General features: G+C 56.0%; 3 protein-coding genes and 1 long non-coding RNA gene across 15 annotated transcripts in view; 3 read left to right on the forward strand and 1 right to left on the reverse strand.

The window, feature by feature from the left end:
- Positions 1-27,272, forward strand: part of ZNF692 (zinc finger protein 692) — a 60,139-nt gene that overhangs the window by 20,871 nt on the left and 11,996 nt on the right. The window lies entirely within an intron of this gene.
- LOC140644832 (C-type lectin domain family 2 member B-like) lies at positions 720-9,013 on the forward strand. 6 transcript variants are annotated; one of them, XM_072847967.1, is made up of 8 exons: positions 720-1,140; positions 4,403-4,509; positions 5,399-5,807; positions 6,230-6,325; positions 6,740-6,924; positions 7,337-7,437; positions 7,613-7,740; positions 8,635-9,013. In XM_072847967.1, exons 1-7 carry the CDS (start codon positions 735-737, stop codon positions 7,719-7,721), a joined length of 1,413 nt encoding a protein of 470 aa, XP_072704068.1. In that variant the 5' UTR covers positions 720-734; the 3' UTR covers positions 7,722-7,740; positions 8,635-9,013. The 6 variants fall into 6 exon arrangements, with proteins under 6 accessions (XP_072704068.1, XP_072704069.1, XP_072704070.1 ...); XM_072847968.1 differs by having other exon boundaries at positions 6,743-6,924; XM_072847969.1 differs by having other exon boundaries at positions 4,403-4,470.
- LOC140644883 (C-type lectin domain family 2 member B-like) lies at positions 2,863-25,663 on the forward strand. Of its 5 annotated transcripts, XM_072848064.1 has the most exons (8): positions 9,118-9,260; positions 9,755-9,856; positions 11,412-13,456; positions 23,374-23,518; positions 23,940-24,035; positions 24,453-24,634; positions 25,046-25,146; positions 25,322-25,663. In XM_072848064.1, exons 3-8 carry the CDS (start codon positions 13,391-13,393, stop codon positions 25,434-25,436), a joined length of 705 nt encoding a protein of 234 aa, XP_072704165.1. In that variant the 5' UTR covers positions 9,118-9,260; positions 9,755-9,856; positions 11,412-13,390; the 3' UTR covers positions 25,437-25,663. The 5 variants fall into 5 exon arrangements, with proteins under 5 accessions (XP_072704169.1, XP_072704165.1, XP_072704167.1 ...); XM_072848067.1 differs by lacking the exons at positions 9,118-9,260; positions 9,755-9,856; positions 11,412-13,456 and adding exons at positions 18,658-18,747; positions 22,402-22,567 and having other exon boundaries at positions 24,450-24,634; positions 25,322-25,656; XM_072848068.1 differs by lacking the exons at positions 9,118-9,260; positions 9,755-9,856; positions 11,412-13,456 and adding an exon at positions 2,863-3,096 and having other exon boundaries at positions 23,373-23,518; positions 24,450-24,634; positions 25,322-25,656.
- On the reverse strand, positions 13,474-18,486 carry LOC140644905 (uncharacterized). The gene is made up of 3 exons (XR_012039864.1): positions 18,141-18,486; positions 17,061-17,215; positions 13,474-15,439 (listed from the first exon to the last, which is right to left on the reverse strand). It is a non-coding gene; the product is annotated as an uncharacterized lncRNA (long non-coding RNA).

Genomic DNA, 27,272 nt, shown 5'->3' on the forward strand with positions numbered 1-27,272 from the left:
CTCCAGCAGCTTCGTCAAGGCCGTTTATGACGAGGTTTCGGCCAAGCAGAGGTGCAGCCGGTGCCCTGCATATGAAAGCTGCCCCACGGGAAGGGATTCTGGGGAAAGGGGATGAGAAGTCTTTCTAAAAATATAGTAAAAGAATCATTTTTAAAAATCCACTTTTGGGGGGATATGGAGGGAGGAGGCAGAAATCAGCTGGAGAGCAATGCTGAATTTAGAGCAGGTTTGTTGATGCCAAGGTGATGTGAGCTCTTGGCAGGGAGAGGAGAACCCTGAAAAGATGCTCAAGAGGGTGGAAAAATGATTTCAGGTAAAACTGGGATAATTTGGTCAACGGGGATGACCATCAGCCATCGCTGGTAAAAGCCCTTGGAGGACCGGGAAGGAGCACAGGGTGAGCAAGGAAGAGGTCACCCAGCCATGGCAATAAAGGTGCATTAGCTTTTATTTTTATTACATATTATTAGCGCAGCTTTGGGGCTGGCTGGAAGGGAAAGGGTGTGGGGCAGGTGTGGGGGGGGGGCTCTGCCTTCTCCTGTGTGCTGGCAACGGAACCGAATCCCAACCCGGGAGAGGAAAACCGCCCTGGGTGGGGCTGTGAAATGCCAAAAAGTGCCTGTAAGGGGAATATTTCACCCCCCAAAGGCCGAACTTGGGAATGTCTCCCCTGCCTCACTACTGGGGCCTGATGGATGCGGGGTCTGGGCCCCACACGCACCCCTAGGCCCAACATGGCCCCCCCCGGGAGTGTGGGGCCTGGCGCTGGCAGAGGGGCCAGGGGGACCCCGGGGGCTTCGCCTCGGGGTGCGGGGGGCCGGGACACGACGGAGGGGACCCCGAGGGGCCTGGTGTCTCCCAGCAGCCCGCGCCGAGCAGGCCCCGGGCTGAGCGTTGCCCAGCGCGGCCCAGGACTACAACTCCCGTCAGCCCCCGCGCGAGGGACTCCGTTTCCCGGCGCGCTCTGGCGGCTGGGAGCGGCGCAGCGCGCATGCGTGGCGGCGGAGAGGCGGAGGCGGGCCCTCCGCCATCTTGTCCCGGTCCCTGAGCAGTGTGAGCGATGTGGAGCAGGTCGCTCGCCCGTCGGTGATGGGGACCGGAGGGAAGAGCCGGGAGCTGGTAGTGATGATGGCAACGCCGGTGAGCTCCTCTGTGTCCCTTTCCCCACCCTCATTTCCCCACCCTCATTTCCCCACCCTCATTTCCCCACCCTCATTTCCCCACCCTCATTTCCCCACCCTCATTTCCCCGTTGGCTTCTTGATTCCCCACCTTCAGCCTTTCTCCCAGGCCCAGGGGCACATCGACCACCTTCCCCCTGGGATCAGGTGTTGCCCCAGCCCCGTTGCCTCCCTCTTTGACAGCACCATCATGTAAAACAAATGTCTGGGTCTTTGCTGGAAAACCAGGTAGAGGAGTCTCCCACCGGCCTTGTTGCTACCACAAAACAAGCCTGTATCTTCTCCGTCCTTTCCTTCCCCTGAAAAGCAGAGCTGGGGGAGCTCAGGTTCGTTACAGGTGTTGAGCAGAAGACCTCGCTGAGCCCATGCAGATGCAGCTCTCGGCACTTTCCAAGAGCCACAGCTCTTGTTGTTTATCCAGACTGAAAACCAGGGAGAAGCAGCTTTTTTCCCCTGTAGTAGCTACTTGAGAAGAGGTGGAGCTTCTTCCACTAGAGTATTTTGGAGTAACTTGGCCCTCATTTCTTTTGGTCAGTTGAGGCGGCTGTTTTCATGCCCCGCGGTGGGTGGAGGCAGGTTGGCATCCTCGGATTGCCCTGCCCAGGGTGTCCTTGGGGTGGTGACAGGCTGAGAGTCTCTTGGGAGTTCCTGTTATCTCCTACAGAGAGGGGACGTAAAGCTTTCTATACATTCTCCAGCCAAAAGAAATAAAGAACAAAAAACTATCGAAGTACTAGCAAGGGCAGCTCAGCAGGTGAGCCTTCAGGGTTGCCTCGGAACAGTCATGCGTGAAAATAAAAACCAGAGGAAGTGCTTCACACCCAGCATGGCCAAAAAAACCAGCTCAAAGCCAAGTTAATTATTGCCGTATTTCCCACTACCGACCTTCCTCTACTCCCTCCAGCACCCGTATGGGCAGCGGGGAGGTGGGAGCTGCTCCAGCCTTTGTACCTCTGTGTCCTCCAACCCAGGTGGCAAAAGGGGGGGATGGAGGCAGAGACACATCTCCCCCCGCTTGGAGCTTTTTCCTCTCCTTTCCTCTCCCAGCTTTTTTGCACTGTCCTTGAAGGACTCCCACCCACTCACACTCCTTTTTGGATTCAACCAGCTGCTTCAGTAAATTCCACCGAGAAAAACAAACAGACCAGGGAAGAGTGGGCAGCAGGGATGGCATCAGCTCGAAAACAGAGCTAAGAAGTAAACTCTTGATGGGGCTACATGGGGCTGAGCCCCGAGCCCCAGGCACGGAGCATCCACCCCTCCCCACCTCCTCTCACCCTGCAGCCGCCCCATCCTCTCCACAGCACCCATCACCTTTTCAAGACAAGGCTCTCGTCTCCTGCTCACATTTAGGGTGCGCTTCACTGAACCCCGCTGCCGCCAGGCCCTGGAGCGATGGAGGGGAGATGGGAGCCCTCAGAGCCCCAGATCCCTGCCGGCTGCTGCCCGTGGCGGGACCCCCCTGTGGGGTGCTCAGGGAGGGGTAGAGCCCAGGCCAGGGCGAGGAGGAGCCATTGCCGGTGACCGAAGGACTTTGTCACCCGCCAGTGTCCCCCAGTTTGGCGCTCAGGACAGCAGCTCGGTGCCGGCCCCACGCTCGCACCCCCAAACCCCCCGTGCCGGACCGTGGTGCCCGGGCAGGGCGAGGGGGCCGCGGCGGATCGTGTTCACGGGAGGGGTTTGCAAAAGGGAGCGGCGTCGCCGCTGTCTCGGATTGGCTGTCTTCCCCGCCACTCCTCGATCCTGCGCGCTGATTGGCCGAGGGGCGGGCGGGCTGCGCGAGGCTTTTTAAGGGCGGGCGTGGTCCCTCGCTCTCCTCAGCGCTGCTCGTGGCTGTGAGGGCGGCGGGGGCGGCCGGGAGCGGCGGGACCCCCCCTGAGGCGGCGTCGGCGGAGCTCGGGGCCGGGCGTAGCGCGGTTAGGGACCTGCCGTCGGTTCTGCTGGGGTTCGGCTGCTCGGTACGGGGGAAGGGGGGAGACGGCTGTGGTGAAGGGAGCCTGGCGGGCTCGTTCTCCCCGTGTCCCCTCAGCAGGCATTGGTGTGTGAATGCTCAGAAGGAGCCTGTTCCCCAGCAGCTGTGGGTAGTTGTGGGTTTCTCTCTGCAGGGGTCCTGGGGAGGGGTCCTTTCCTTGTCCACCCTTCAGCTTCCCAGCACGGGAGCTGCTGAGGGGCCCCAGCCCATAACCCCATCGGAATTAACGCATATTGTGCCGGTGCCCCACTTGACAGCCAGCCCTGCAGCCGGGAGCTTTGCCAGCCGAGCTTGGGCTCGGCGTGGCCGGGCTCGGGCTCGGCGTGGCCGGGCTCCACTGCTCCCTCTGGCGCCGGGCTCCGTAGGGCTGCGGCGGGCTCCTGGGGGGCCCTCGGCCTGCCTGGGCATTCTCGGGCAGTGAGTTCTCTTTCAGGACCCCAGTCCCCCTCCCTCTCTGCGGTTGGTGCTTCCTCCCTTCTGGAGCCGTTGAGGGGAGGAACCACTACAGCTTTTCCTGGCAGGAAGGCGCCCCTTTGTTCGCAAGCAATTAAAAAAAAAAAAAGGCTTGTGCAAGCACTTCAAGGCGCCAGGCTGTAAGCGTTGCCAGGGCGGGAGCTGCTGGGACCTTCTTGAGGGAGGACCATCTTGAGGGGGGCAGGATTTGGGGGGTCCCCGAGAGCCCCCGTACGCAGGAAAACAAGGGGTGATGGGGAGGGACAGTGGCTTTCAGCAGAGCACGGCCCAGGGGGAGCCCCAGAACTCGCCTGGGCATGGGGCAGAGCCAGCACCCCGTGAGGGGCTCCAGCAGAGAGCTCCAGCCATCCCCCTCCAGCCTCCAGCACCCCACACTGACAGGGCTCAAGGGAAAGGACAGGGCTGCCCTGAGCAGGCACCTTCCGGAACAGAAGGAACACCTATGGCAGTTTACCATGTTTTATTAAAATACATCAGTAGAAAAAAATAGCATCAACATCTGTAACTCTCTGGGGTGCCACACAAGGGCCAACTCACTCCCCCTGCCCTGCACCAGGCCAGGGACCTCTGCCAAGCTGTCGGCACCCATCTCATCTGGCAGCAGCTGCTTGAGCTCCATCGCCATAGTGCAAAAGCAGGGATGTGTGGATTGTGAGAGAAGCAAGATGACTCCTGGGCTGGTCCCAGAAGCAGAAAGAAACCCCCTTCACGCATAACCCAAGGTCCCAGTCCAGGCAGCCACACGTCAGCATCCCTGACATCTCCCCTTCCTGCAGGTTCATCTCCCCAGGACCTGGCGGTGATTTGTCACCGAGACCAGGAGCAAGCCGGACCAGCAGTTGAGGCAAGAACATCCCAACATTACTCTGTGCTGGTGGAAGAGGTGAAGCTGTGGGTCCCCACCATGGGGAAGGTGCTTGGCTGGGGCCCACGTGAACCTCCGGAGGTTCAACAAGGCCAAGTGCAAGGTCTGTACTGATACTGGGCAACCCCTGGTATCAGTACAGGCTGGGGGATGAAGGGATGGAGCGCAGCACTGCCGAGCAGGACCTGGGGGGTGAAAAACTGGCCATGAGCCGGCAATGTGCGCTGGCAGCCCAGAAAGGCAAGTGTCTCCTTGGCGCTGGGCTGGCGAGAGGTGCCTGTATTATCAATGCACTAACATCACGCACTGCATGATGAAGCTGCATCATTTCTCTTCTCCACTGGTCACCAGTGGGAGACTTCCCCTTCTTGGTTCTTTTTTTAATCATTTTCTCAATTATTCTTTCCCAAAGGCGACTTCACCATGGGGCTTGAAGCCTGCTCTTGGCTACAGCCCTTGTAAATATATTTCTTTGCCACATCAGCAGTGGATCAGCTGATTATACAGCACAGGACAAAGTCATTATTTCTAGTTCTGTTTCTGAGAAAACCTGTTTTAAAATCTGCCTTCACAGCTCTGCCCTGGCTCCCTTTTTACACCCAGGTGATCTCCCCCGCTTAATTTTTAACCCCTCGCTGCTGTGGAAAAAGCTGAAGCATGGGTCTCAGGTTGTCCACGGAGAGACCGAGACCTGGCTGACAAGCAGGGTTTCACTGTCAATGCACAAAGGGTTGGAAAGGATACGTACGCTCCCGTGCTGCCTAGGCAAGACCCAACTAGGGAAAACTTGTTTTTGTTACTTAATCTTTTTTACATCAGCCGTTTCCGGTGCTATGAAGGGTTTATCAGCTTGATTTCGGTTCCAGTCCCTCATTATTTCGTGTCCATCTCTTGGTGCGTTGCCCAGACAAATGCTTTGACCGAAGGACTTTGTCACCCGCCAGTGTCCCCCAGTTTGGCGCTCAGGACAGCAGCTCGGTGCCGGCCCCACGCTCGCACCCCCAAACCCCCCGTGCCGGACCGTGGTGCCCGGGCAGGGCGAGGGGGCCGCGGCGGATCGTGTTCACGGGAGGGGCGGTGCCGCCGCTGTCTCGGATTGGCTGTCTTCCCCGCCACTCCTCGATCCTGCGCGCTGATTGGTCGAGGGGCGGGCGGGCTGACAACTTTTCAGTGTGCCATGGAAGGAGGGCAGAGGAATGGATTCTGCTCCAGTGATGGGAATGTGGAGGAGCCCCTGAGTCCCCAGGACGGAGGGGCATCCCCCCACCCAGAGGTGCCTGGGGATACAGACAAAAGGATGCACAGAAGATTTCTGGGTGAGTGCAGGGCCAACCCTGTGGCCTGTAGGGAGGGGACAGTGTCCCTGGGGCAGTGTCACCCCCCAAGGAGTGGGGCTGGCAAGTGTGAGGCTTCTTCCAGCTCTCTGGAAAGGGCTTGTCTTCTGCTCTGTCCTCATTGGGTGTTCTGTCGCAGACACCCTTCCTTCCGCCCAGATCTTTGGCAGCTCTCCTGCTGCAGGTTGTCCCTCCATGTCTGCAGTGTGAGAGCCTTGTCCCTGGTGTGTGTGACTGTCCCTTGGCTTTCTTGCAGCCAGCTGTGTGTGTGAGGGGGGGAAATGGGCTGTGGGGTCCCTTCTGTGTTCCCTGGGCAGCTTGTGTTGGGGTTGGCGGGGACACGAGGGCTGTGCCCGCTCTGGGACAGCGCCATCCTCACTGCGAGTGGCTTTTTCCTCCTCCAGGCAAGCTGTCCATGCTCCATCCAGCATGGGTCCTGGTTCTGGCTGTGCTCGTGGTTCTGGCCCTGGCTTTGGCTGTGGCTCTTGCTGTAGTATCAGGTAAGAGAGGAGCGGCTGCCTCTGTCCTGCCCCTTGGTGCAGAGCTGTGTGTGGTGCTGGCAGCCCAGCCTGCGCAGCGCCAGGCTGGATGCGGCCCCTTCCCCTCCAGGCTGGGGCAGGCGTGGGTGTGTGAGGCCCAGGTTGGTGGGGGGAGCGTGGTGGGGCCAGGCCCTCAGGCTGGCTGTGCCCCTGCCCTGTGCCGGGGGTCCTGGGGAGGAGCAGGGACCCCCCCAGCCGTGCCATGGGGCAGGCTGTTAACCCCTGGGGTGTCTGCTCCCTGTAGGTCCCTGGCAGCAAATTGGGGATCCCCGTGGTGGGGGCCCAGGGCTGCCTCCTTCTTCCCTGCCCCATGGAGCTGTGTCCCCTGGTCCCTGTGGAGCGGAATCCTCTGACCTTCTCCCCTTCCCTCTCCAGCAGGAAGGTGTGAAGGGAATGCAGGTCTGCCTGTGGCTCAGGTGCTGCCGTGTCCCAACGACTGGGTTGGGTACCGTGATGTCTGCTACTACCTCTCGAGGGAGGAGGGGAGCTGGGAGTGGAGCCAGGAGCAGTGCTCCTCACACGGGGCCTCGCTGGCTGTGCTCAAGAGGGACTGGGAAGTGGTGAGTGAGGGGCTGTTGTGGCTGCGTGGGGGTGAAAGGAGGGGTCTGGGTTGGGTGCAGGCGCTGGGGTTGGTGCTGGGCAGGCGAGAGGTGCCTGTAGGGACAGAGGTGCAGCTCTGCCCTGGGGCCTTGGAGGGAGGCAGGTGCGGGGTTTGGCGGGGAGCCCAAGGTACGTCTGCCCACCCACAGTGTTTAGCTGGACCCCGAGCAGAGGAGAGCTCTGGCAGAGCAGGAGCAACGCCGCTGGCCGGGCTGGTGAGCTCCTTCAGAAGCCTCTGGAGCTTGTTGGAGCAGCCGTTGGGCGGGAGCTGCTGCTGTCCCTGGGCCGGTGGCAGCGGTGTGGGGCTGGGACAGTGACTCGCGTGGGGCTGGCAGCAGCTCCTGACTGTTGGCTTCTCTCTTTCCTCCCCAGGAGTTTCTCTTGCGCCTCAAGGGCAACATTGATTACTGGCTTGGGCTGCAGAGACAGGGCGAGCACCTGCAGTGGGTGGACGGCAGCAGCTTCAATGACACGTGAGTCCCATCGCGAGCTGGGGCTGTGGGGCGACTGTCCTGGTGTGGGACAGGCAGGGGCCTGGTGGGCCGTGTCTGCTGGGACTGTCCCTTGCAGGCAGCCCTTGTCTCCTGGTGCTTGAGGGGACCCCACCTAACCTGACAGTACCAGCGGTGTCTTTCCTTCTTGTTGCAGGATCCTGGTGCAGGGCCAAGAACCTTGTTTGTTCCTTAAGGACGATCATCTTGGGAGTTCAAGCTGCTCACAGCACCGGCCATATCTCTGCAGCAAGCCCCAGCTCTGATGATAACCCCATGACAGAGGTGGTAGAGAAAGAATCTTAGAATGGTTTGGGTGGGAAGGGACTTTCAAGTTCGAGTCCCAACCCCCTGCCATGAGCAGGGACATCTTCAACTACATCAGGTTGCTCAGAGCCCCGTCCAACCTGACCTTGAATGTTCCCAGGGATGAGGCATCTCCCACCTCTCTGGGCAACCTGGGCCAGTGTTTCACTGCCCTCAGTGTAACAAATGTCTTCTTTAGATCTGGTCTGAATCTCCCCTCTTTTAATGTAAAAGCATCATCCCTTGTCCTAGCGCTACGGGCCCTGCTCAAAAGATGTCCCCATCTTTATCAGCCCGGTTTAAGTACTGGAAAGCTGCTTTAAGGTCTCCCCGGAGCCTTCTCTTCTCCAAGCTGAACAACCCCAACTCTCCCAGCCTGTCCTCACAGCAGAGGTGTTCCATCCCTCTGACCACTTTTGTGGCCTCCTCTGGACCCGCTCCAGCAGGTCCATGTCTTTCCTCTGCTGAGGACCCCCGAGCTGGACGCAGTGCCAGAGACCCCGGGAGGGGTCTCACCAGAGTGGAGTTGAGGGGCAGAACCACCTCCCTTGCCCTGCTGGCCACCCTGGGGTGATGCAGCCCAGGAGATGCTTGCCTTTCTGGGCTGCCAGCGCACATTGCCGGCTCATGGCCAGTTTTTCACCCCCCAGGTCCTGCTCGGCAGTGCTGCGCTCCATCCCTTCATCCCCCAGCCTGTACTGATACCAGGGGTTGCCCAGTATCAGTACAGACCTTGCACTTGGCCTTGTTGAACCTCCGGAGGTTCATGGGGGCCCCAGCCAAGCACCTTCCCCACGGTGGGGACCCACAGATTCACCTCTTCCACCAGCGCAGAGCACCGTCAGGATATTCTTGCCTTAACTGTTGTTCCAGGTTTCTTCTTGTCGCAGCAACAACTCACCGCCAGGTCTCGGGGAGATGAACCTGCAGGAAGGGGAGATGTCAGGGATGCTGACGTGTGGCTGCCTGGACTGGGACCTTGGGTTGTGCATGGAGGGGGTTTCTTTCTGCTTCTGGGACCAGCCCAGGAGTCATCTTGCTTCTCTCACAATCCACACATCCCTGCTTTTGCACTGTGCGATGGAGCTCGAGCAGCGGCAGCCAGATGAGATGGGTGCTGACAGCTCGGCGGAGGTCCCTGGCCTGGTGCAGGGCAGGGGGAGTGAGTTGGCCCTTGTGTGGCACCCCAGAGAGTTACAGATGTTGATGCTAATTTTCTACTGATGTTTTTTAATAAAACATGGTAAACTGCCATGGGTGTCCCTTCTGTTCCAGAAGGCGCCTGCTCAGGGCAGCCCTGTCCGTTCCCCTCCTCCATCCTGTGTGCGCTTCCCATCCCAGCTTCTGGAGCGTTGGGGTACACGTGTGTGACGTGGCGGCTGCCCCCCGGGGTCTTCTCCCTGGAGCCCTGGCAGCGTGGGGTGCTGGAGGCTGGAGGGGGATGGCTGGAGCTCTCTGCTGGAGCCCCTCACGGGGTGCTGGCTCTGCCCCATGCCCAGGTGAGTTCTGGGGCTCCCCCTGGGCCGTGCTCTGCTGAAAGCCACTGTCCCTCCCCATCACCCCTTGTTTTCCTGCGTACGGGGGCTCTCGGGGACCCCCCAAATCCTGCCCCCCTCAAGAAGGTGCTGCTGCAGGAGCCCCAGAAGCAGCTGAAAGCAGCCGTGGGCATTGGGGAGGAACCCGACAGGGATGGTGGGTGAACAAAGCTCACTGTGTCCCCTTGCGAGTGCAGTGATGGTGTGGCGGCAGTGCGGGAGGGCCCCTTCCCAGTGCTCCCAGTCCCTCCATCCTCGAGCGTGCCAGTTAGGGGTTCAGATGGCAGCAGGGATGGAGAGGAGGGCTGTTGGGGCAGTCCTACCTCATCTTTCTTGGGCTAGTTCTTCCTGAGCTGGGGAGACCCTATTTTTGAGGCTTCTGCCATGGGCAGAGGCTCTTCTCTCCCTCCCTGATCGCTTTCTAACTTCTTCCTAATTCCTTTTTTGCCTTTACTTAGTGCTTGCACTGCTGCGCTTCCTCTCCGCCTCTGCCTGCGTTAAGGATGACAGTCCAGCTAGAAGAGCGATCATCCCCTGCATTAGAGCAGGCGCAGGCTGAGGTGAGTGAAGAGGGGGAAATGCAGGAGCACGTCCCTGTTTTGAGGTGCCTTTTTCCCCTGGGACGAGGTCAGTCAGGGTTTTTGACTGCAACAGCTCTATAGTTACCTTGGCGGATGTGGCAGCCATCACAGGCTGCCCTTCTCATCGCAGCCTTCCTGCTCTCCTGCTGTTAACCACAGGCAGCCCCTTTCTCATAAGGGACAGGGCAAAATTTACCCAAAGGGGCCTCAAAGCTATTTAAAGGAAGGACAAAATGGCTTTGAGTGATGTTTGTCTCGGGCATGATGGGGGGAGAAAGGCGATCGGGGTGTCAGATGGGGGCTGTGGTGGAAATGGGGTCTGCACTGAGCTGCTTTGAGCATGGTGATGGCTGGTGTAGGTGGCTCACACCCAGCTGCCTGGGCTAGCAATGCCTGCACCTTGGTTTAGCTCCTCTTTCCCCCACCTGCCTCCCTTTTTCTGCCTCCACACATCACAGGGCTCCTGCCAGCACTGCCTGCAGTTCAACCTGCACTGGAGGCAGTGGGTTGTGCTGGTGCCTGTAGAGCACCCAGCATGGCTGAGCATCCAGCTTCCCTGCACTGCTTAATTCCTTCCTGCTGCTGCTGCTGCTGTAATGAGGAGGAATCCTGCTCAGCAGCATGCTGGGTTTGCTGTTCCTAGCTGCAAAATTCAGTTAGCTTAATGAGGCTGCAGGTGTGAAGTTTGCAGTGTTAGTTGCTCTCTTTGGAGCTTTATTGTTGGTGCTTTGCCTCTGTGTGGTCGCACTGGATGCAGAAAGCCTCGCTGAACCCTTAACCCAAAGGGTTTGTTGCTTGTAGAGAAGCTGCAGCCCCTCCTGCCTTCGTTCTCCCAAAGAAAGTATCCTGACAGATCTCCCCGGGGTTTTCCCTACCTGCTCTGGACAGGCAGCACGCGGGGATGCCGAGATCGGACGTGCGCAGAGCAGGCTGTGATGGGTCAGTCCCTGCTCAGGTGCCGCCGTGCTGGGCATGGCATGGGTTGCAATCGAGCCCCCCCGCGTGCTCACGCTGCAAGTCTGGAGTGGTTTTGCTCTCCAGAGAAACCACTTTCTCCTAAATGGGGATAAATACCTAATTTTGGGCTGCTTCAATGGGTCCCGAAGCATCCGATTCCTCTTCTCACAGTCTGGCTTTTGCCTCACTGGGCTATCACAAGGTCCTTGTGTGGGGTTTCTCAGCCTGTGTGCAGAAGGAGATGAGCAAGTCTTCCAAACAAACCAGTCCGAATGTCATCTCACGCCTTTACAGCTATATTTTCTATGCCTTTGGGTTTGTGTTTTCTGCTCTACCTTTCCTGCCCTCTAATTAGTCTAGTCCCATCCCGGTTTCCAAAGGGAGAAGCTGACTGTCTCTTGGAAGTGACTTGAAAACCAGGAGTGAAGGCAAAGCCAAATAGATTTCTAGAGCTCTATGGAACATTTTCCATCCTTTCCCCCTGAACGGCTCCTTTCTAACCCCTTGTTTCCAAAGAGTCTCTGTGGGATAATGGCTGAGATGACTTAAAAATTAGAACTTATATTCACACTTTTAGGTAAGGCACAGCATTGAAGAAGCTCCCCAGGTGGAATGCGGCTGACATGCAAGGAATCCATTCCATGGGAGTTCCCTAGGCCTGCAACCTTAGATGTTGGGAACGCCAGGGGAACTTGGTGTGCTGACTCGAAGAGGTGCTGCCCGGAGGGTGGAGCGGTGTGGAGATGCCGCGGCCAGGCTCTGCAATAACAGGGGAACTTAAAGGTGTCATGGAACTGATAAGCTGCGTATTTACTACCCTGGGCCAACAGCCTGCCACGTTTTTGATGAAATGCTGTCCTTTTGGTGAACTTTGCTCATTATAACATCATTATAATACCAAAACACACCTCCATCCCCAAAGCTACCCGCCTCCAAGGTGCGACCACCCCTCACTGAGCTTGCGCACTGAATTTTTCTAGCTTATACCTTTAAAAGCGAAGCGAGAAAACTTTACACCAATCCTAAACAAAGGTATGTATGACTAGAGTCACTCAAGCTCCACCCGAAAGGTGAAAGATGATAGTATAAAATGGTTTAAGAGAAAGAGAACGTTAGGGAAGACACCATCGCGTACCACTCTGACGTTTGGGATCAGTCGACGGGCTGAGCCTCTCTTCCCCCCCATCGGGACGCCTTTGGGTAAGAGTCAAACACTTGGTTATATCAAGTGCCTTCGCGGAAAACTTAGAAATCTCTCTCTATATAGAGTCGCTTTATTATCTTTAACGCGTTTGTGTCTGGCCGTGTTACTCATATTCTTGATATATGCGTTGTGTCCGGCCGTGTTATTCATAGTCATATTCTTGGTATTTGCATGTGCTTTGCAGACAGTGAATTTCTCACCGGTAATCCAAAGAATCTGTGTGTCTGTTGCTCTAACAAACTGCACTCTTCACTGCTCTGGCCGTGATAGTTCCTTCAACACGACCAGACTGGGGGGGTGTAAAAATTAATGCTGTCGCCTTAGCGAAAGCCCTGAACTAATGAGTGGCTATACACACAGTCCTTAGAAAATAAACCATTGACCAAGTCTGAGACTAAGACTAGACCTAGCCGCACCTAGACTCCTCTCTGAGAAGGAGTTTAGAAAGCAAGGGGGTCTTGTCTGAACCTCGTGACTCAACGGGAGGGTTCCCCCCCCCAGCCACTCCTCAGACTCCTATTTGTATGCGACAGTAACAACGCGACAGTCTCCCAGGCTTTTTGGCACCTGCTTGCCCTGCAGAGCAGCGAAATGGCAGTGTGCTTCAAACCCGGGCTGAAAAAAGCGTGGGATTACAGAGAAATCGGCAACAGGGAGAAGGTGGCGATGCTGGAATAGGTTTGGGTGAGGAGAAGCAGTGACCAAGGCTAGAAAACACCTTTCAAGTAGCTGAAGGGAGGAGAGAAGGGTGGAGTGGATGTGGTTTTCTGTCCTGAAAATCATAATTCTTACAATCCTCCTAGGAATATTCTGGGAGATTGCAGAGTCTCTGCATCATTCTTGCAATGACACCTTATTTTTCTTGCAAAATACCCAGTGTGGACAGAGGGGAGTGAAGTCTGGAGCTGCCCATTTGCACAGAACCATGCATTTTGGGTTGGTTTGGGCTTTATTTTAATGAAAGGTGTCTTGTTTGGGAGATTTGGTTTGGTACCTTAGAAGAATATGGCTGGACTTGGAAGAGAAAAGGCTTCTGGATGCTATGAGATGGTACTTCTGTTGTGAACTCCTTTTGCCTGGCTTAATTCAGCAGAAGCCGAGTAAAGTTTCATTTTCAGGCTGGCCAGCCCATCGAACACGCTCTTTTGTAATCTTGCTCCGCTTGATGAGTGTTCAGAGGCTCGTGCTTCTCCTTGCAGACCTGTAGCTTGGAGAGGAGCTTGCAAAGCTGACCGGAGGAGTGAAAAACCTCAGAAAAACCAGACTTGCCAACTGCTGGATTGCCACTGTTCGAGCGAGAGGCGTGGCTGGTGGTCCTCTCGCCTCTCCCGTTATGGCTGGGGAAATTATTTATGCTGACCTGGATATCGGTCCCGGGAAACGCTGCAGGAAACTGCATTCGCTTCCTCAGCCTGGCAGTAAGTGCATCATGGGGTTTGGGGGCTTTTTTTTGGGGCTGTGGTTGTGTTGGGAGACTCCCGCCCTGCGGGTGGTGCAGGGAGGGGAAGGGACCCATGGCTGTGGTGGTGTGCTAAGGGATCCCGTCTGCTGTTTGGGATCCCTTTGGTAGTTTTGTCTTGAAAGGGCTGTAAGGTTTCTTTGAATCGGGGTCACCATTTCACTCTGTGCCCAGAGTCCTACCGTGGCTCAATTAAATGGGATTCCTCCACCGTGGCTCAATTAAATGAGATTCCTCCACCGTGGCTCAATTAAATGGGATTCCTCCACCATGGAAACCAAGCGGGCTCGCACTAACGGTTGCTGCCGTGGGGTTAAATACCACGGCTTCTTTTCTGCCTGCAGCTGCCCTTGGGGACGGTGTTGCCCCCCTTTACAACTCCCTCGTCCTTCCTTGTGCGGTGGCTGCTTCGGCTGCAGCCCTGCCGGGATCAAGCCTCAGTTTTGCATGATTATTTTTCAGCCCTAGCTGCCCCCAGCTTGGCTGTTTGAACGTCGTCCTTGCGCGGAGACGCTGAACTCTGAAAACTAAACCTCTGAAGCTTGTGAGGCAGGACTCGGTCACGGTACCAAGTGCATTTTCAGGGGCTGCTTCCTAAAAGCCATGCGAAGGGACCGTTCTTGTCCTGGCATGAGGGAAGAAGAAATCCCCCTGCACCCAGCCAGCAAAGGCTCCAGAGCTGCCCGAATTCAGCTGCTCTTAGGAGACCTGTGATGCTTAAGGGCAGCTGGTGTCTTTCGATGGCCTGATGCAGGTCTCAATACTCCTGGTCTGTCTTTCCTGCACTTGTAGTGGTGTGTCACATCCCTGTCTTGTTTCCTTCCTCCGCTGCCTTGCTGTGGGGCTTTGTGCTCTTTTCCTGCTGACTCTAGTTTTGGTTTCTAGCTTATGGAAGAAATGGCAAAAGGCTTAATTCCTGCTCTTTCCTCCTCTGGAAGGCACCTCTGCCTGCTGAGGACCTCTTCAGTCAACACGCTGCACCCTCCTTTTTGCAAGCATTGGTGATTTCCCCTAAACACATCCCTTTTGATCTCAAAGGGCTGGGCAAAACCCACCTTCTGCTGATGTTGCTGCTTTGCTGTTTTATTCCTAAGCTGATGCTGAACCTTAATCCTCGATGCAGCTTTGCTGGTCAAGGTGAGCTCTGGCTTTGTCCAGAAGCATCGTCCTGCTTCCCTCTTGTGCAACAAGAGCCGAGGACGGATGGGCTTTGCCTGGCCTTGAGCTCTGCAGGGAGGACATCTGCCTCCATGCTTCTTTGAGCAGGATGGAGCTGGGGGAGGATGGGACCTTGGTCAGGTGAAGTCTCCTTGGAGAGCTTGGTCCATCCAGGTTCAGCAGTTAGTTTTGCCCTGGTGCGGAGAAAGGATGCCGTGGTGGGGCACATCTCCCATCTTGGCCCACCTCTAACCTTGACTTTGGGTTTTGTGACCCTTGAGCTTGACCCTTTGGGGTTCTAATGGCTTATAACATCCCGGGAATTCCCGATTCGTGGAGTCTTGGACATCTGGATAAAACCAACCCAACCTCATCACGAGTAACTTTACCGCAGTGCTGGTGGGATCGGTGCGGAATGGAGGAGGGTGACAGCGGTGAAATGTGGACGATTGACCCAAGCTTTTGAAGAACCAGCAGCAGAACCGTGGAGGGCTACCAGGCTCTGAACTGCTTTTGGGGAGAAAATAGCCCAAATCTGCGCTGCAGATCTGGCTCGCTGGATGCGGGATTGGGGCAGTGTTTTTCTCCTAACACCTCTTTCCCTTGCAGCATCGGGCTGTCCTCAGTGGCACCGAACCGCTCTCTGGGCCGGCTGGAGCGGGAACCTCCTCCTCCTCGGGGCTGTGGTAGCAATGGGATGCTTGCGTGAGTAGCTCCGCTTGCCGGCACGGGGACAACCAAAGGACAATCCAAAGAGGGTGTTGTAGTAGTCCCTTTCTAAAACCTGTGCAAAGCAGAAAGAAAAGGAGACTTCAACCTTGGCAGAAGCTGTGATCTTAGAGATAAGAGAAGAATCGGCCCGCCTAGAGACAAGGAAGGGGCCCAATGAAGAATGGGAAGACCCCAGACCCTAATAGTGCTATTGGTCCAAACTGTCTCCTGAGGGGAGGGGAATTTAAAGTCTAAGGGTATCATTGCCCAGGGATTCCTTTGTTGGGGGTCCCTCTGCGTAGGCACCCAGCTCGAGCTATTTTCACCGCTGTACCACTCAATAAATTCATCTGGCGTACGTCGTATTGGAGGCTCTGCTTCGGGAAACCTCGGGTCAAGCCAGAGGGGAGAGAAAACGCCTGAGAGCGAGTGTGTGTGTGTGTGTGTGAGCAAGGAGTCCAAAAGGGGCACCCGTCAGCTCAGTGGGGCTGCCGCTGCGAAGGGACTCTGGTCCTAGCAGTTCAAGTCTCGGGTGGTGTGTGCGTGGTGCCCTGAATGGTGTGTGAATGCTCGGGCAGCGGCTTCTCCTTTAACACTTAGGTGCGGCTAGGTCCAATCTTAGTCTCAGACTTGGACAAGGGTTTATGTCTAAGGGATTATCTATGCAAAATTTATCAATTCAGCACGCAATCAAAGTTACCAAGACAAAATCAAAGTTACCAGGCTCCAAGGTTATGTGCGATACCAGTCGCTTACCAAAGATCTGCTGTTGGTAAAAGGTCTCTCTGCCTCGAGGAGCAGCCGTGAGAGGTGTCCCAGCTCAAGGGGAGATCACCGCCGTGCAGCCACGCTGCCTGGCAGGGAGAGCTCAAAGAAGACTCCCTTAGGCTGTCATATTAATAGATAAAGCGGTTGGCTCGTAGTCAGATTACATGCGATAGGAAAGATATGCATGAGGCTCCTTGTAGCCACAGCTTGCTTTGTTCCTTGATAAATGAGTCTTGGAAAAGCCACCCGCTATTCATGCATGATGGGTGTTCCAAGGTCATGTGCATCCATGCTCTCTGTGCCACTCGGCTTCTTTGGGGTTCTCAGAGAACAGATCGGAACCAGGAGTTCTTGGCCCGGCCACGGCTCAGGCCTTTACCTCCTTTGGAGCCCATACCAAACTACTGCTAGCTTGGTTAAGAGGTCGAGTGCATCTGTCACTTTTAACAGCACTTAATTTCACCCCAGAAACTTGGAAAGCAAACTCCACGACTGCCCTTCTCTCCTGCTCCCGTCCCCACCGCCTCTCACAGCTCCAGCCTCATCCTTCCTCCTCTCTCCTTGACTTTGCACCAGTTTCTTCTTTGTCTTTTTGCTCAGAGGAAGGAAATTTCACCCAGTACTGCCGCCTACCCCTTCCTGTCACGCTCCCATGTATGCCCCATTAATATTTCTCTTGCTGTCTGTGCCACGCAGCCAGCCCCACCACGTAGCTCTAATAATAGTACATGTATTCATATTTAATTACATGTATTATAATTAATATTACTGTGTTATATTGCTGCATTGATAATGCCAGAAGGAGGGCTACAGAAAGCAAGCTAGAAACATCCCCCATCACAAAGTGCACACGATTGCTCACCACCAAGCACGGCTGCAGCATCTGGCGGATGAGGACGCCGCCATTGGCAATGAATCCTCCTTACCCGAGCTTTTGCCCCGATAACCTAACGAGTGGCACGTCTGAACGAAGCGGAGAGGTAACATCCATGAAGTCTGGCAGGGAAAGCTGCATCGGTGCTCTTTGCTGCCGGCTGCTTGTGGGAGATCTCGAAAGGAGAGGTGTGGAAAGGAGACAAGGCTGAGAAATAAAAAAAGAGCTAAGGAGTAAACTCTTGATGGGGCTACATGGGGCTGAGCCCCGAGCCCCCGGCACGGAGCATCCACCCCTCCCCACCTCCTCCCACCCTGCAGCCGCCCCATCCTCTCCACAGCACTGTGAGAGACCGAAGGAGTTAGTGTCTCAAACATTGTGGCGAGGCGCGGCGCGATTTGCCCGGCCATGGCAGGTCGGCGAGCATGGGCTGGGGGAGAGAGAGAGCGGGACAGGGAGAGCGCGTCGGAACATGTCCCGGGTTCCGGGTTCCGATGGCCCTCACCACCTACAGCCAGAGGTCACACAGGGTTTACCTGAGGAAGGGGCTTGCGACCACCCGAGAGACCCCTCGTGACCACCCCCCTCCCACGGCGCCTGTGCAGAAGATTTGGAACTTTCTGGAACGAGAACCATCTAAGTCCTCAAGGGGCGGAACCGGAGGCGGGGATTAGCGTATAAAAGGCATGTCCGCCAAGAACCACGCGCACCCATCGCCGGAGGACTGCCACGCCTGTCATCGTCACCGCAGGATCCAAGGGTGGTGATACCTTTCCTTTCTCTATCCTCCTCTCTTCTCCTTTCCTTTTCTCACTTCTCTCTTCCTCTACTCTTGCACCATATCTAAGTTTTGGATAAATTGTGACGGGTTGCTCGGAGAATAGCTCCATTGGCAAACAGCCTCTGCTCGTTCGTTTGAGCTTGCCAGTTCGTAAAGTTTGTCCGTTTGTTGAATTCGCCAGTTAGTAAAGTTGCTGCTCAGGCTGTTCCTCTGAGTCATTGTCATGACTCTACTGGCCCTTGCGGCTCTGTCGAGCAGAGATCGGCCTTTGTCGGTACACCAACCGTCGGGGAATCAAAAGGTTCGGCCATCTTGCAACCCACCCAGTGGTACGAGACAAGCACCCGTCACCTTTTCAAGACAAGGCTCTCGTCTCCCGCTCACGTTTAGGGTGCGCTTCGCTGAACCCTGCTGCCGCCAGGCCCTGGAGCGATGGAGGGGAGATGGGAGCCCTCAGAGCCCCAGATCCCTGCAGGCTGCTGCCCGTGGCGGGACCCCCCTGTGGGGTGCTCAGGGAGGGGTAGAGCCCAGGCCAGGGCGAGGAGGAGCCATTGCCGGTGACCGAAGGACTTTGTCACCCGCCAGTGTCCCCCAGTTTGGCGCTCAGGACAGCAGCTCGGTGCCGGCCCCACGCTCGCACCCCCAAACCCCCCGTGCCGGACCGTGGTGCCCGGGCAGGGCGGGGGGGCCGCGGCGGATCGTGTTCACGGGAGGGGTTTGCAAAAGGGAGCGGCGTCGCCGCTGTCTCGGATTGGCTGTCTTCCCCGCCACTCCTCGATCCTGCGCGCTGATTGGCCGAGGGGCGGGCGGGCGGGCTGCGCGAGGCTTTTGAAGGGCGGGCGTGGTCCCTCGCTCCCCTCAGCGCTGCTCGCGGCCGTGAGGGCGGCGGGAGCGGCCGGCAGTGCCCGGAGCCCCCCTGAGGCGGCGTCGGCGGAGCTCGGGGCCGGGCGTAGCGCGGGTAGGGACCTGCCGTCGGTTCTGCTGGGGCTCGGCCGCTCGGTGCGGGGAAAGGGGCAGGCGGCTGTGGTGAAAGGCGTGTGTCGTGGTTTAGCTTCAGCCGGCACCTCAGCCAGCCGCTCGCTTATCCTCCCGCGTCGCGGTGGGACGGGGGACAGAATTGGAAGAGCAAAAGTAAGAAAACTCGTGGGTTGAGAAAAGAGCAGTTTAATAATTTGGAAAAAGAGGGGAAAAAAAATGTCATGAAAAGGAGAACAACAAAAGAGAGAAACAAAACCCAGGGGAAAAAAACCCCAAGTGACGCAACTGCTCGCCACCCGCTGATGGGCACCCAGCCCGTCCCCGAGCAGCGATCGCTGCCCCCGGCCAACTCCTCGCAGTTTCTCTACTGAGCATGACGTCCTGTGGTATGGAATAGCCCTTTGGCCGGTTTGGATCAACTGTCTTGGCTGTGCCCCCTCCCAGCTTCTTCTGCACCTGGCAGAGCACGGGGAGCTGAGGAGTCCTTGGCTCGTGTGAACATTACTTAGCAGCAACTAAAACACCAGTGTGTTATCAACCTTATTCTCATCCTAAATCCAAAACACAGCACTATAGCAGCTACTGGGAAGAAAATTAACTCTATCCCAGCCGAAACCAGGACAGTAGCCTCCCCTTATTCTATACCATCTACATTATGCCCAGGTTCTACCCTTTCCAATAAGGTGCGTATTTGCTACCCTGGGCCAACAGTCTGTCATGTTCTTGACAAAATGAGGTCCTTTTGGTGAACTTTGCTCATTATAACTTTGTTATAATACCAAAACACACTTCCATCCCAAAAGCTACCCACCTCCAAGGTGCGACTATCCCTCACTGAGCTTGTGCTTTGAATTTTTCTTGTTTATACCTTTAAAAGGGAAGCAAGAAAACTTTACACCAATCCGAACAAAGGTATGTATGACTAGAGTCACTCAAGCTCCACCTGAAAGGTAAAAAATAGTATAAAACAGCTTAAGAGAGGGAGAATGTTAGGGAAGATACCATTGCGTACCACTCTGACTTCTGGGATCAGTCGACGGGCTGAGCCTCTCTTCCCCCGCATCGCTTTATATCTTTTAACGCGTTTGTAGCTGGCGGTGTTACTCATACTCTTGGTATTTGCACGTGCTCTGCAGACAGTGAATTTATCACCGGTAATCCAAAAGAACCTGTGTATCTGTTGCTCTAACAAACTGCACTCCTCATTAACCTAGCTGCGATAGTTCTCACTGAATGCAACCAGACTCTCTAAGTGGGGCCGTGGTAGTTCATGGAATGCGACTAGACTGAAGGTGTGTCACGTTATTTGTGCGTCCGTAATTGCGAGAGTTTAGTACACTGAACGCGACCGGACTTATAACGCTGCCAAATTACTTTAATGCAGTCGCCTTAATCAACTTTGCGAATCTGTTTCAGTGAAAGCCCTTGAGGGGGCTCTGGCAGGCAAATGCTGACTCTGATGAGTGGCTACATATACCGTCCTTAGAAAATAAACCGTTGACCAAGTCTGAGACTAAGACTGGACTTAGCGGCACCTAGACTCCTCTCTGAGAAGGAGTTTAGAAAGCAAGGGGGTCCTGTCTGAACCTCGTGACTCAACGGGAGGGTTCCCCCCCAGCCGCACCTCAGCCTCCTATTTGTAATGCGACAGTAACTTTTAATGCCACAGGCATACAGCAACCATAGTAGTGATGACATACAGTATTCTACAGCAATTAACACCATACCATTTAGTTCATTGGCTATTCTCACCCCAGATCAAATCCCCTTGAGGTACACAGCGGACTTCCCCATCCTTTCGCATTACCCACCAAGCGCACCCAGGTCCTTGAGCAAAAGCAATCCCACAAATGGGTTTGCCTTTGCCCGAGGCAGGAGTAACCCGGACTGTCTTCCCCAGCATATTTTTTATGGGCACTACAGGGACTGTATCCCCTTCTACAGTACGTGAAAAGTTTTGACTGGGCAGGGCCAGCTCGATTGGCCGATCCCCTAGTGTTGACTAACCAGGTGGCTTTTGCTGCACGTGTATCCCAAGGTTTGAATGTCCCAGCACCCATTGCTCTCAGTGGGCTATTCTCCCTGCTTACCCACTTACTCCACGTAGCATCAGTTGCATGATGTGTGGAGGGGACCCTCCCTTTGAACATCCAGCCCAGCACCGGCAGTTGGGGTGCCAGGAGGAGCTGTGCTTCAGTACCAGCCGCTTCCGAAGCAGCTCGTACTCCTTCACATGCTGCCAATATCTCTTTTTCAGGTGGAGTGTAGCGGGCCTGGGATCCTCTGTATCCCCGACTCCAAAACCCTAGGGGTCGACCTCGAGTCTCCCCTGGTGCTTTCTGCCAGAGGCTCCGGGTAGGGCCATTCTCCCTGGCTGCCGTGTAGAGCACATTTTTTACATCTTCCCTGCCTGGGCTGGCCCAAGGGCTACTGCTGCATGAACTCTCTCCTGTTTAATTTGCTCGAAGGCTTGTCGTTGCTCAGGGCCCCATTTGAAATCATTCTTCTTCTGGGTGACTTGATAGAGAGGGCTTATGATCAGACTGTAATTTGGAACATGCATTCTCCAAAAACCCACAATGGCTAAGGAAGCTTGTGTTTCCTTTTTGCTAGTTGGTGAGGACACAGCTGTTGTTTTGTTGGTCGCATCCATTGGGATCTGACGACGTCCATCTTGCCATTTTATTGCTACAAACTGGATCTCCTGTGCAGTTCCCTTGACCTGACTTTGTTTTATGGCAAAACGGGCTTTGAGGAGGATTTGGACTATTTTCTTCCCTTTCTCAAAAACTTTCACCCTCACCTGAGGGTGACAGGGTTGCCCTCCCGTGTCCCCCCTTGTGTCCATGGGTGATGGCGTTTCTTCCCTGCTGGTGCCGATGAAGGAGCGGCCATTTGTGGCTTCTCTCTTCTGTGGTCCCCTCACCGTGCCGGGCACGGTGCCATGTGAGTCAGTCGGTGTTGTGAACCATTATGGACAGCAGCACGGCAGGCGCTGCTCCCCAGCACCTCGGGTGAGTAGTGTGATCCCTTGGCGGGGCTCGGCCTGTGCTGTCCCTGTCCTGTGCCAGCAGCCGGAATTTTCCAGGCATTGGTATGTGAATGCTCAGAAGGAGCCTGTTCCCCAGCAGCTGTGGGTAGTTGCGGTTTCTCTCTGCAGGGGTCCTGGGGAGGGGTCCTTTCCTTGTCCACCCTTCAGCTTCCCAGCACGGGAGCTGCTGAGGGGCCCCAGCCCATAACCCCATTGGGAGCAATGCCTTAATCGTACTTACCTTGCCCGTTAAGGGCAGGCGGTCTGGGTGCTTACTGAGCAAAGCCATCGGGGATACTCTGGGGGTTTGTATCCCCGTGGTCCTTGGATTTGTCAACCAGCGTGTGTCTTGAAAGATAATAGAGAAAAGGTGTCCTGTCTGTCTTTGGGGTTTTGAAGAATTATTCCTCCTCCCAGGACCATTTGTCTACCCCCGTTTTGAGTAAGACTGATGGTTCCAGCTTCTGTTTGGTGCTCCCCTTGCACCTTTCCGTACTGTAAGGACGTCTGCCTTAGCTGTTCTATATTATATGCCACCATGGTCACAGCATTTTGGGGTTCACCACCCCATATCGTCTTGCCTCTTTGGCTGTTCTTCTGCAGCCTTCTCCCAAACCTCCAGGTCCTCGAGTATTACATCATCCTCCAAACGCACTGCCGTCTGTAGGCCACTCTTCTTGCCCTTTCCTGTTCACCGCACTGCAGTGGGTGTCTGGAGGCTGCTGCGGTGCCTTGTCCTGCTGGGTAAACCCCGTTCCCTCCCCTCTCTGTGAGTGATGGTGCTTCCATCCTGTGTGGCCGCTGAGGAAAGTGGCTGCTTCTGCCTTTCCTCACTCTGTGCTCCCATTGACACTGAGCTCCTCGCCAGCACCAAAAAAAAAAAAAAAAAAAAAATTAATGGCCTGTATGTTTTCCTCCCTGATCTGCCTTGCTCCCTCCCTTGCCCTGACTTCAGGCCTGACTTCAGGGTGTCCTAAGCACCCCGTAAGAAGCTTTGCTCAGGCCCCCTCCATCCCATCGCCCCCAGGGTGACTGAGTTTCCAGCCCCTTGTTGGCTCCAAAGGCTCAAGGTGTGGCCCCTGCCTCAGCGCGGGGTGCTGGGGCTGCTGGTGTCCAGCAGCTGTGGTGTGCGGAGGAGGGCTCAGCAGGTGTGTTGGGGGGACCCTGGCCCCCCCATTCCGGTGCCTGGGCTGTCACTGGTGATGGAGCAGGGGGGCTGAGTGGTGGCAGGGGGATGTTCCCAGGCAGTGAGTGCCCTGGGGGCTGTCTGGGAAGGGTGCGTGCAGGGTGGTGGGGAGGGTGCTGGCTCTGCTGGGGGCCAAGGGCCAGTCCCTGAGCTCACTGACGCTGCCTTTGTCTCCCCAGGTGCTGGGGACAGGCAGCAGCGTCACAGGGGGAGCAGGGACAGGGCAGGAGTGTGCTGGCATCGCCTTCCTGAGCCTGGGTGTCACCCCCCACAGGGCCAGTGGAGGTTAAACTGTATCTAAGCCTGGCTTGACACAGGCTTTGCCTGCAGTGGTGGTGCCTTGGGCGCAAGGTCCTGCTTGGTGCAAGCAAAGAGTTTCTACTTTTCAGTGTGCCATGGGACAAGAGCAGAGGACTGGATTCTCCTCCAGTGATGGGAATGTGGAGGAGCCCCTGAGTCCCCAGGATGGAGGGGCATCCCCCCACCCAGAGGTGCCTGGGGATACAGACAAAAGGATGCACAGAAGACTTCTGGGTGAGTGCAGGGCCAACCCTGTGGCCTGTAGGGAGGGGACAGTGTCCCTGGGGCAGTGTCACCCCCCAAGGAGTGGGGCTGGCAAGTGTGAGGCTTCTTCCAGCTCTCTGGAAAGGGCTTGTCTTGTGCTCGGTCCTCATTGGGTGTTCTGTCGCAGACACCCTTCCTCCCTCCAGATCTTTGGCAGCTCTCCTGCTGCAGGTTGTCCCCCCACATCTGTGGCATGAGAGCCTTGTCCCTGGTGTGTGTGACTGTCCCTTGGCTTTCTTGCAGCCAGCTGTGTGTGTGAGGGGGGGAAATGGGCTGTGGGATCCCTTCTATGTTCCCTGGGCAGCTTGTGTTGGGGTTGGTGGGGACACGAGGGCTGTGCCCGCTCTGGGACAGCGCCATCCTCACTGTGAGTGGCTTTTTCCTCCTCCAGGCAAGCTGTCCATGCTCCATCCAGCATGGGTCCTGGTTCTGGCTGTGCTCGTGGCTCTGGTCCTGGCTTTGGTCCTGGCTCTTGCTGTAGTATCAGGTAAGAGAGGAGCGGCTGCCTCTGTCCTGCCCCTTGGTGCAGAGCTGTGTGTGGTGCTGGCAGCCCAGCCCGCACAGTGCCAGGCTGGATGCGGCCCCTTCCCCTCCAGGCTGGGGCAGGCGTGGGTGTGTGAGGCCCAGGCTGGTGGGGGGAGCGTGGTGGGGCCAGGCCCTCAGGCTGGCTGTGCCCCTGCCCTGTGCCGGGGGTCCTGGGGAGGAGCAGGGACCCCCCCAGCCGTGCCATGGGGCAGGCTGTTAACCCCTGGGGTGTCTGCTCCCTGTAGGTCCCTGGCAGCAAATTGGGGATCCCCGTGGTGGGGGCCCAGGGCTGCCTCCTTCTTCCCTGCCCCATGGAGCTGTGTCCCCTGGTCCCTGTGGAGCGGAATCCTCTGACCTTCTCCCCTTCCCTCTCCAGCAGGAAGGTGTGAAGGGAATGCAGGTCTGCCTGTGGCTCAGGTGCTGGCCTGTCCCGACGACTGGGTTGGGTACCGTGATGTCTGCTACTACCTCTCGAGGGAGGAGGGGAGCTGGGAGTGGAGCCAGGAGCAGTGCTCCTCACACGGGGCCTCGCTGGCTGTGCTCAAGAGGGACTGGGAAAAGGTGAGTGAGGGGCTGTTGTGGCTGCGTGGGGGTGAAAGGAGGGGTCTGGGTTGGGTGCAGGCGCTGGGGTTGGTGCTGGGCAGGCGAGAGGTGCCTGTAGGGACAGAGGTGCAGCTCTGCCCTGGGGCCTTGAGGGAGGCAGGCGTGGGGTGTTGCACTGAGCCCAGGATGCGTCTGCCCACCGGCAGTGCTTGGCTGGACCCCGAGCAGAGGAGAGCTCTGGCAGAGCAGGAGCAACGCCGCTGGCTGGGCTGGTGAGCTCCTTCAGAAGCCTCTGGAGCTTGTTGGAGCAGCCGTTGGGCGGGAGCTGCTGCTGTCCCTGGGCCGGTGGCAGCGGTGTGGGGCTGGGACAGTGACTCGCGTGGGGCTGGCAGCAGCTCCTGACTGTTGGCTTCTCTCTTTCCTCCCCAGGAGTTTCTCTTGCGCCTCAAGGGCAACATTGATTACTGGCTTGGGCTGCAGAGACAGGGCGAGCACCTGCAGTGGGTGGACGGCAGCAGCTTCAATGACACGTGAGTCCCATCGCGAGCTGGGGCTGTGGGGCGACTGTCCTGGTGTGGGACAGGCAGGGGCCTGGTGGGCCGTGTCCGCTGGGACTGTCCCTTGCAGGCAGCCCTTGTCTCCTGGTGCTTGAGGGGACCCCAGCTAACCCGACAGTACCAGCGGTGTCTTTCCTTCTTGTTGCAGGATCCCGGTGCAGGGCCAAGGGCCTTGTCTGTTCCTAAATGACCGTGATCTCAGGAGTTCGAGCTGCTCACAGCACCGGCCATATCTCTGCAGCAAGCCCCAGGCTCTGATGTGATGCAGGTGATGGAGAAAGGGCCTTCCCCATGCTGGGGACTCGCAGGTTCACCTCTTCCACCAGCGCGAGGGCAGTAGCAATGTTCGTGCCTCAGCTGCTGCTCTGTGCTGCAGTGGGTGTGTGGAGAGTGGCTGCATCACTTGGTTTTATTTCCTGGGTTTTATTTCTCTCTTTCTCTCTCTTTTGTTGTTTTCCTTTTCATTACAATTTATTATTATTTTTTTAGTAGTATTGATTTCATTATCATTATTCATTATATCATATAATTATTAATATAATAATATAAATAATGTTTAATATAATAGAATATATTAATATAGTATATTATTATATTATATATAATATAATAATATAATATATTAATTAATATTAAATAATATAATATATTATAATATATAATATAATAATATATACTATACAGTATTATAATTATAAATATTATAATGTTATATTATAATATATTAACATAATTTATATAAATATATTAATATACTTTATAGAATATATTAATATAGTTTATAGAATATATTACTACAATTACTATAATATTAAAATAACAATAATTAACTATTTATTACTATTATTTATATTTATATAATTATAGGGGGGTTTTTTAAATTTTATTTCAATTATTAAACTGTTCTTATCTCAACCCAGGAGTTTTCTTTCTTTTGCTCTTCTGATTCCCTCCCCCATTGCACTGGGGGCTGAAGGTGAGCGAGCGGCTGGGTGGGGCTTAGTTGCCGACTGGTTGGTACGGTTTCAAAACGGCATGGTTTCAGCAACAAGTCACCGCTAGGTCTCGGGGAGATGAACCTGCAGGACGGGGAGATGTTGTGGAAGCAGACGCGTGGCTGCCTGGACCGGGACCTTGGATTGCGCGTGGAGGGGGTTTCTTTCTGCTTCTGGGACCAGCCCAGGAGTCATCTTGCTTCTCTCACAATCCACACATACCTGCTTTTGCACTGTGCGATGGAGCTCGAGCAGCTGCAGCCAGGTGAGATGGGTGCTGACAGCTCGGCGGAGGTCCCTGGCCTGGTGCAGGGCAGGAGGAGTGAGTTGGCCCTTGTGTGGCACCCCAGAGAGTTACAGATGTTGATGCTATTTTTCTACTGATGTTTTTTAATAAAACATGGTAAACTGCCATGGGTGTCCCTTCTGTTCCGGAAGGCGCCTGCTCAGGGCAGCCCTGTCCGTTCCCCTCCTCCATCCTGTGTGCGCTTCCCATCCCAGCTTCTGGAGCGTTGGGGTACACGTGTGTGACGTGGCGGCTGCCCCCCGGGGTCTTCTCCCTGGAGCCCTGGCAGCGTGGGGTGCTGGAGGCTGGAGGGGGATGGCTGGAGCTCTCTGCTGGAGCCCCTCACGGGGTGCTGGCTCTGCCCCATGCCCAGGCGAGTTCTGGGGCTCCCCCTGGGCCGTGCTCTGCTGAAAGCCACTGTCCCTCCCCATCACCCCTTGTTTTCCTGCGTACAGGGGCTCTCGGGGACCCCCCAAATCCTGCCCCCCTCAAGAAGGTGCTGCTGCAGGAGCCCCAGAAGCAGCTGAAAGCAGCCGTGGGCATTGGGGAGGAACCCGACAGGGATGGTGGGTGAACAAAGCTCGCTGTGTCCCCTTGCGAGTGCAGTGCTGGTGTGGCGGCAGTGCGGGAGGGCCCCTTCCCAGTGCTCCCAGTCCCTCCATCCTCGAGTGTGCCAGTTAGGGGTTCAGATGGCAGCAGGGATGGAGAGGAGGGCTGTTGGGGCAGTCCTACCTCATCTTTCTTGGGCTAGTTCTTCCTGAGCTGGGGAGACCCTATTTTTGAGGCTTCTGCCATGGGCAGAGGCTCTCCTCTCGTCC

Source organism: Ciconia boyciana, chromosome 29, assembly GCF_034638445.1.
Source record: "Ciconia boyciana chromosome 29, ASM3463844v1, whole genome shotgun sequence".
Taxonomy (NCBI): Eukaryota; Metazoa; Chordata; class Aves; order Ciconiiformes; family Ciconiidae; genus Ciconia; species Ciconia boyciana.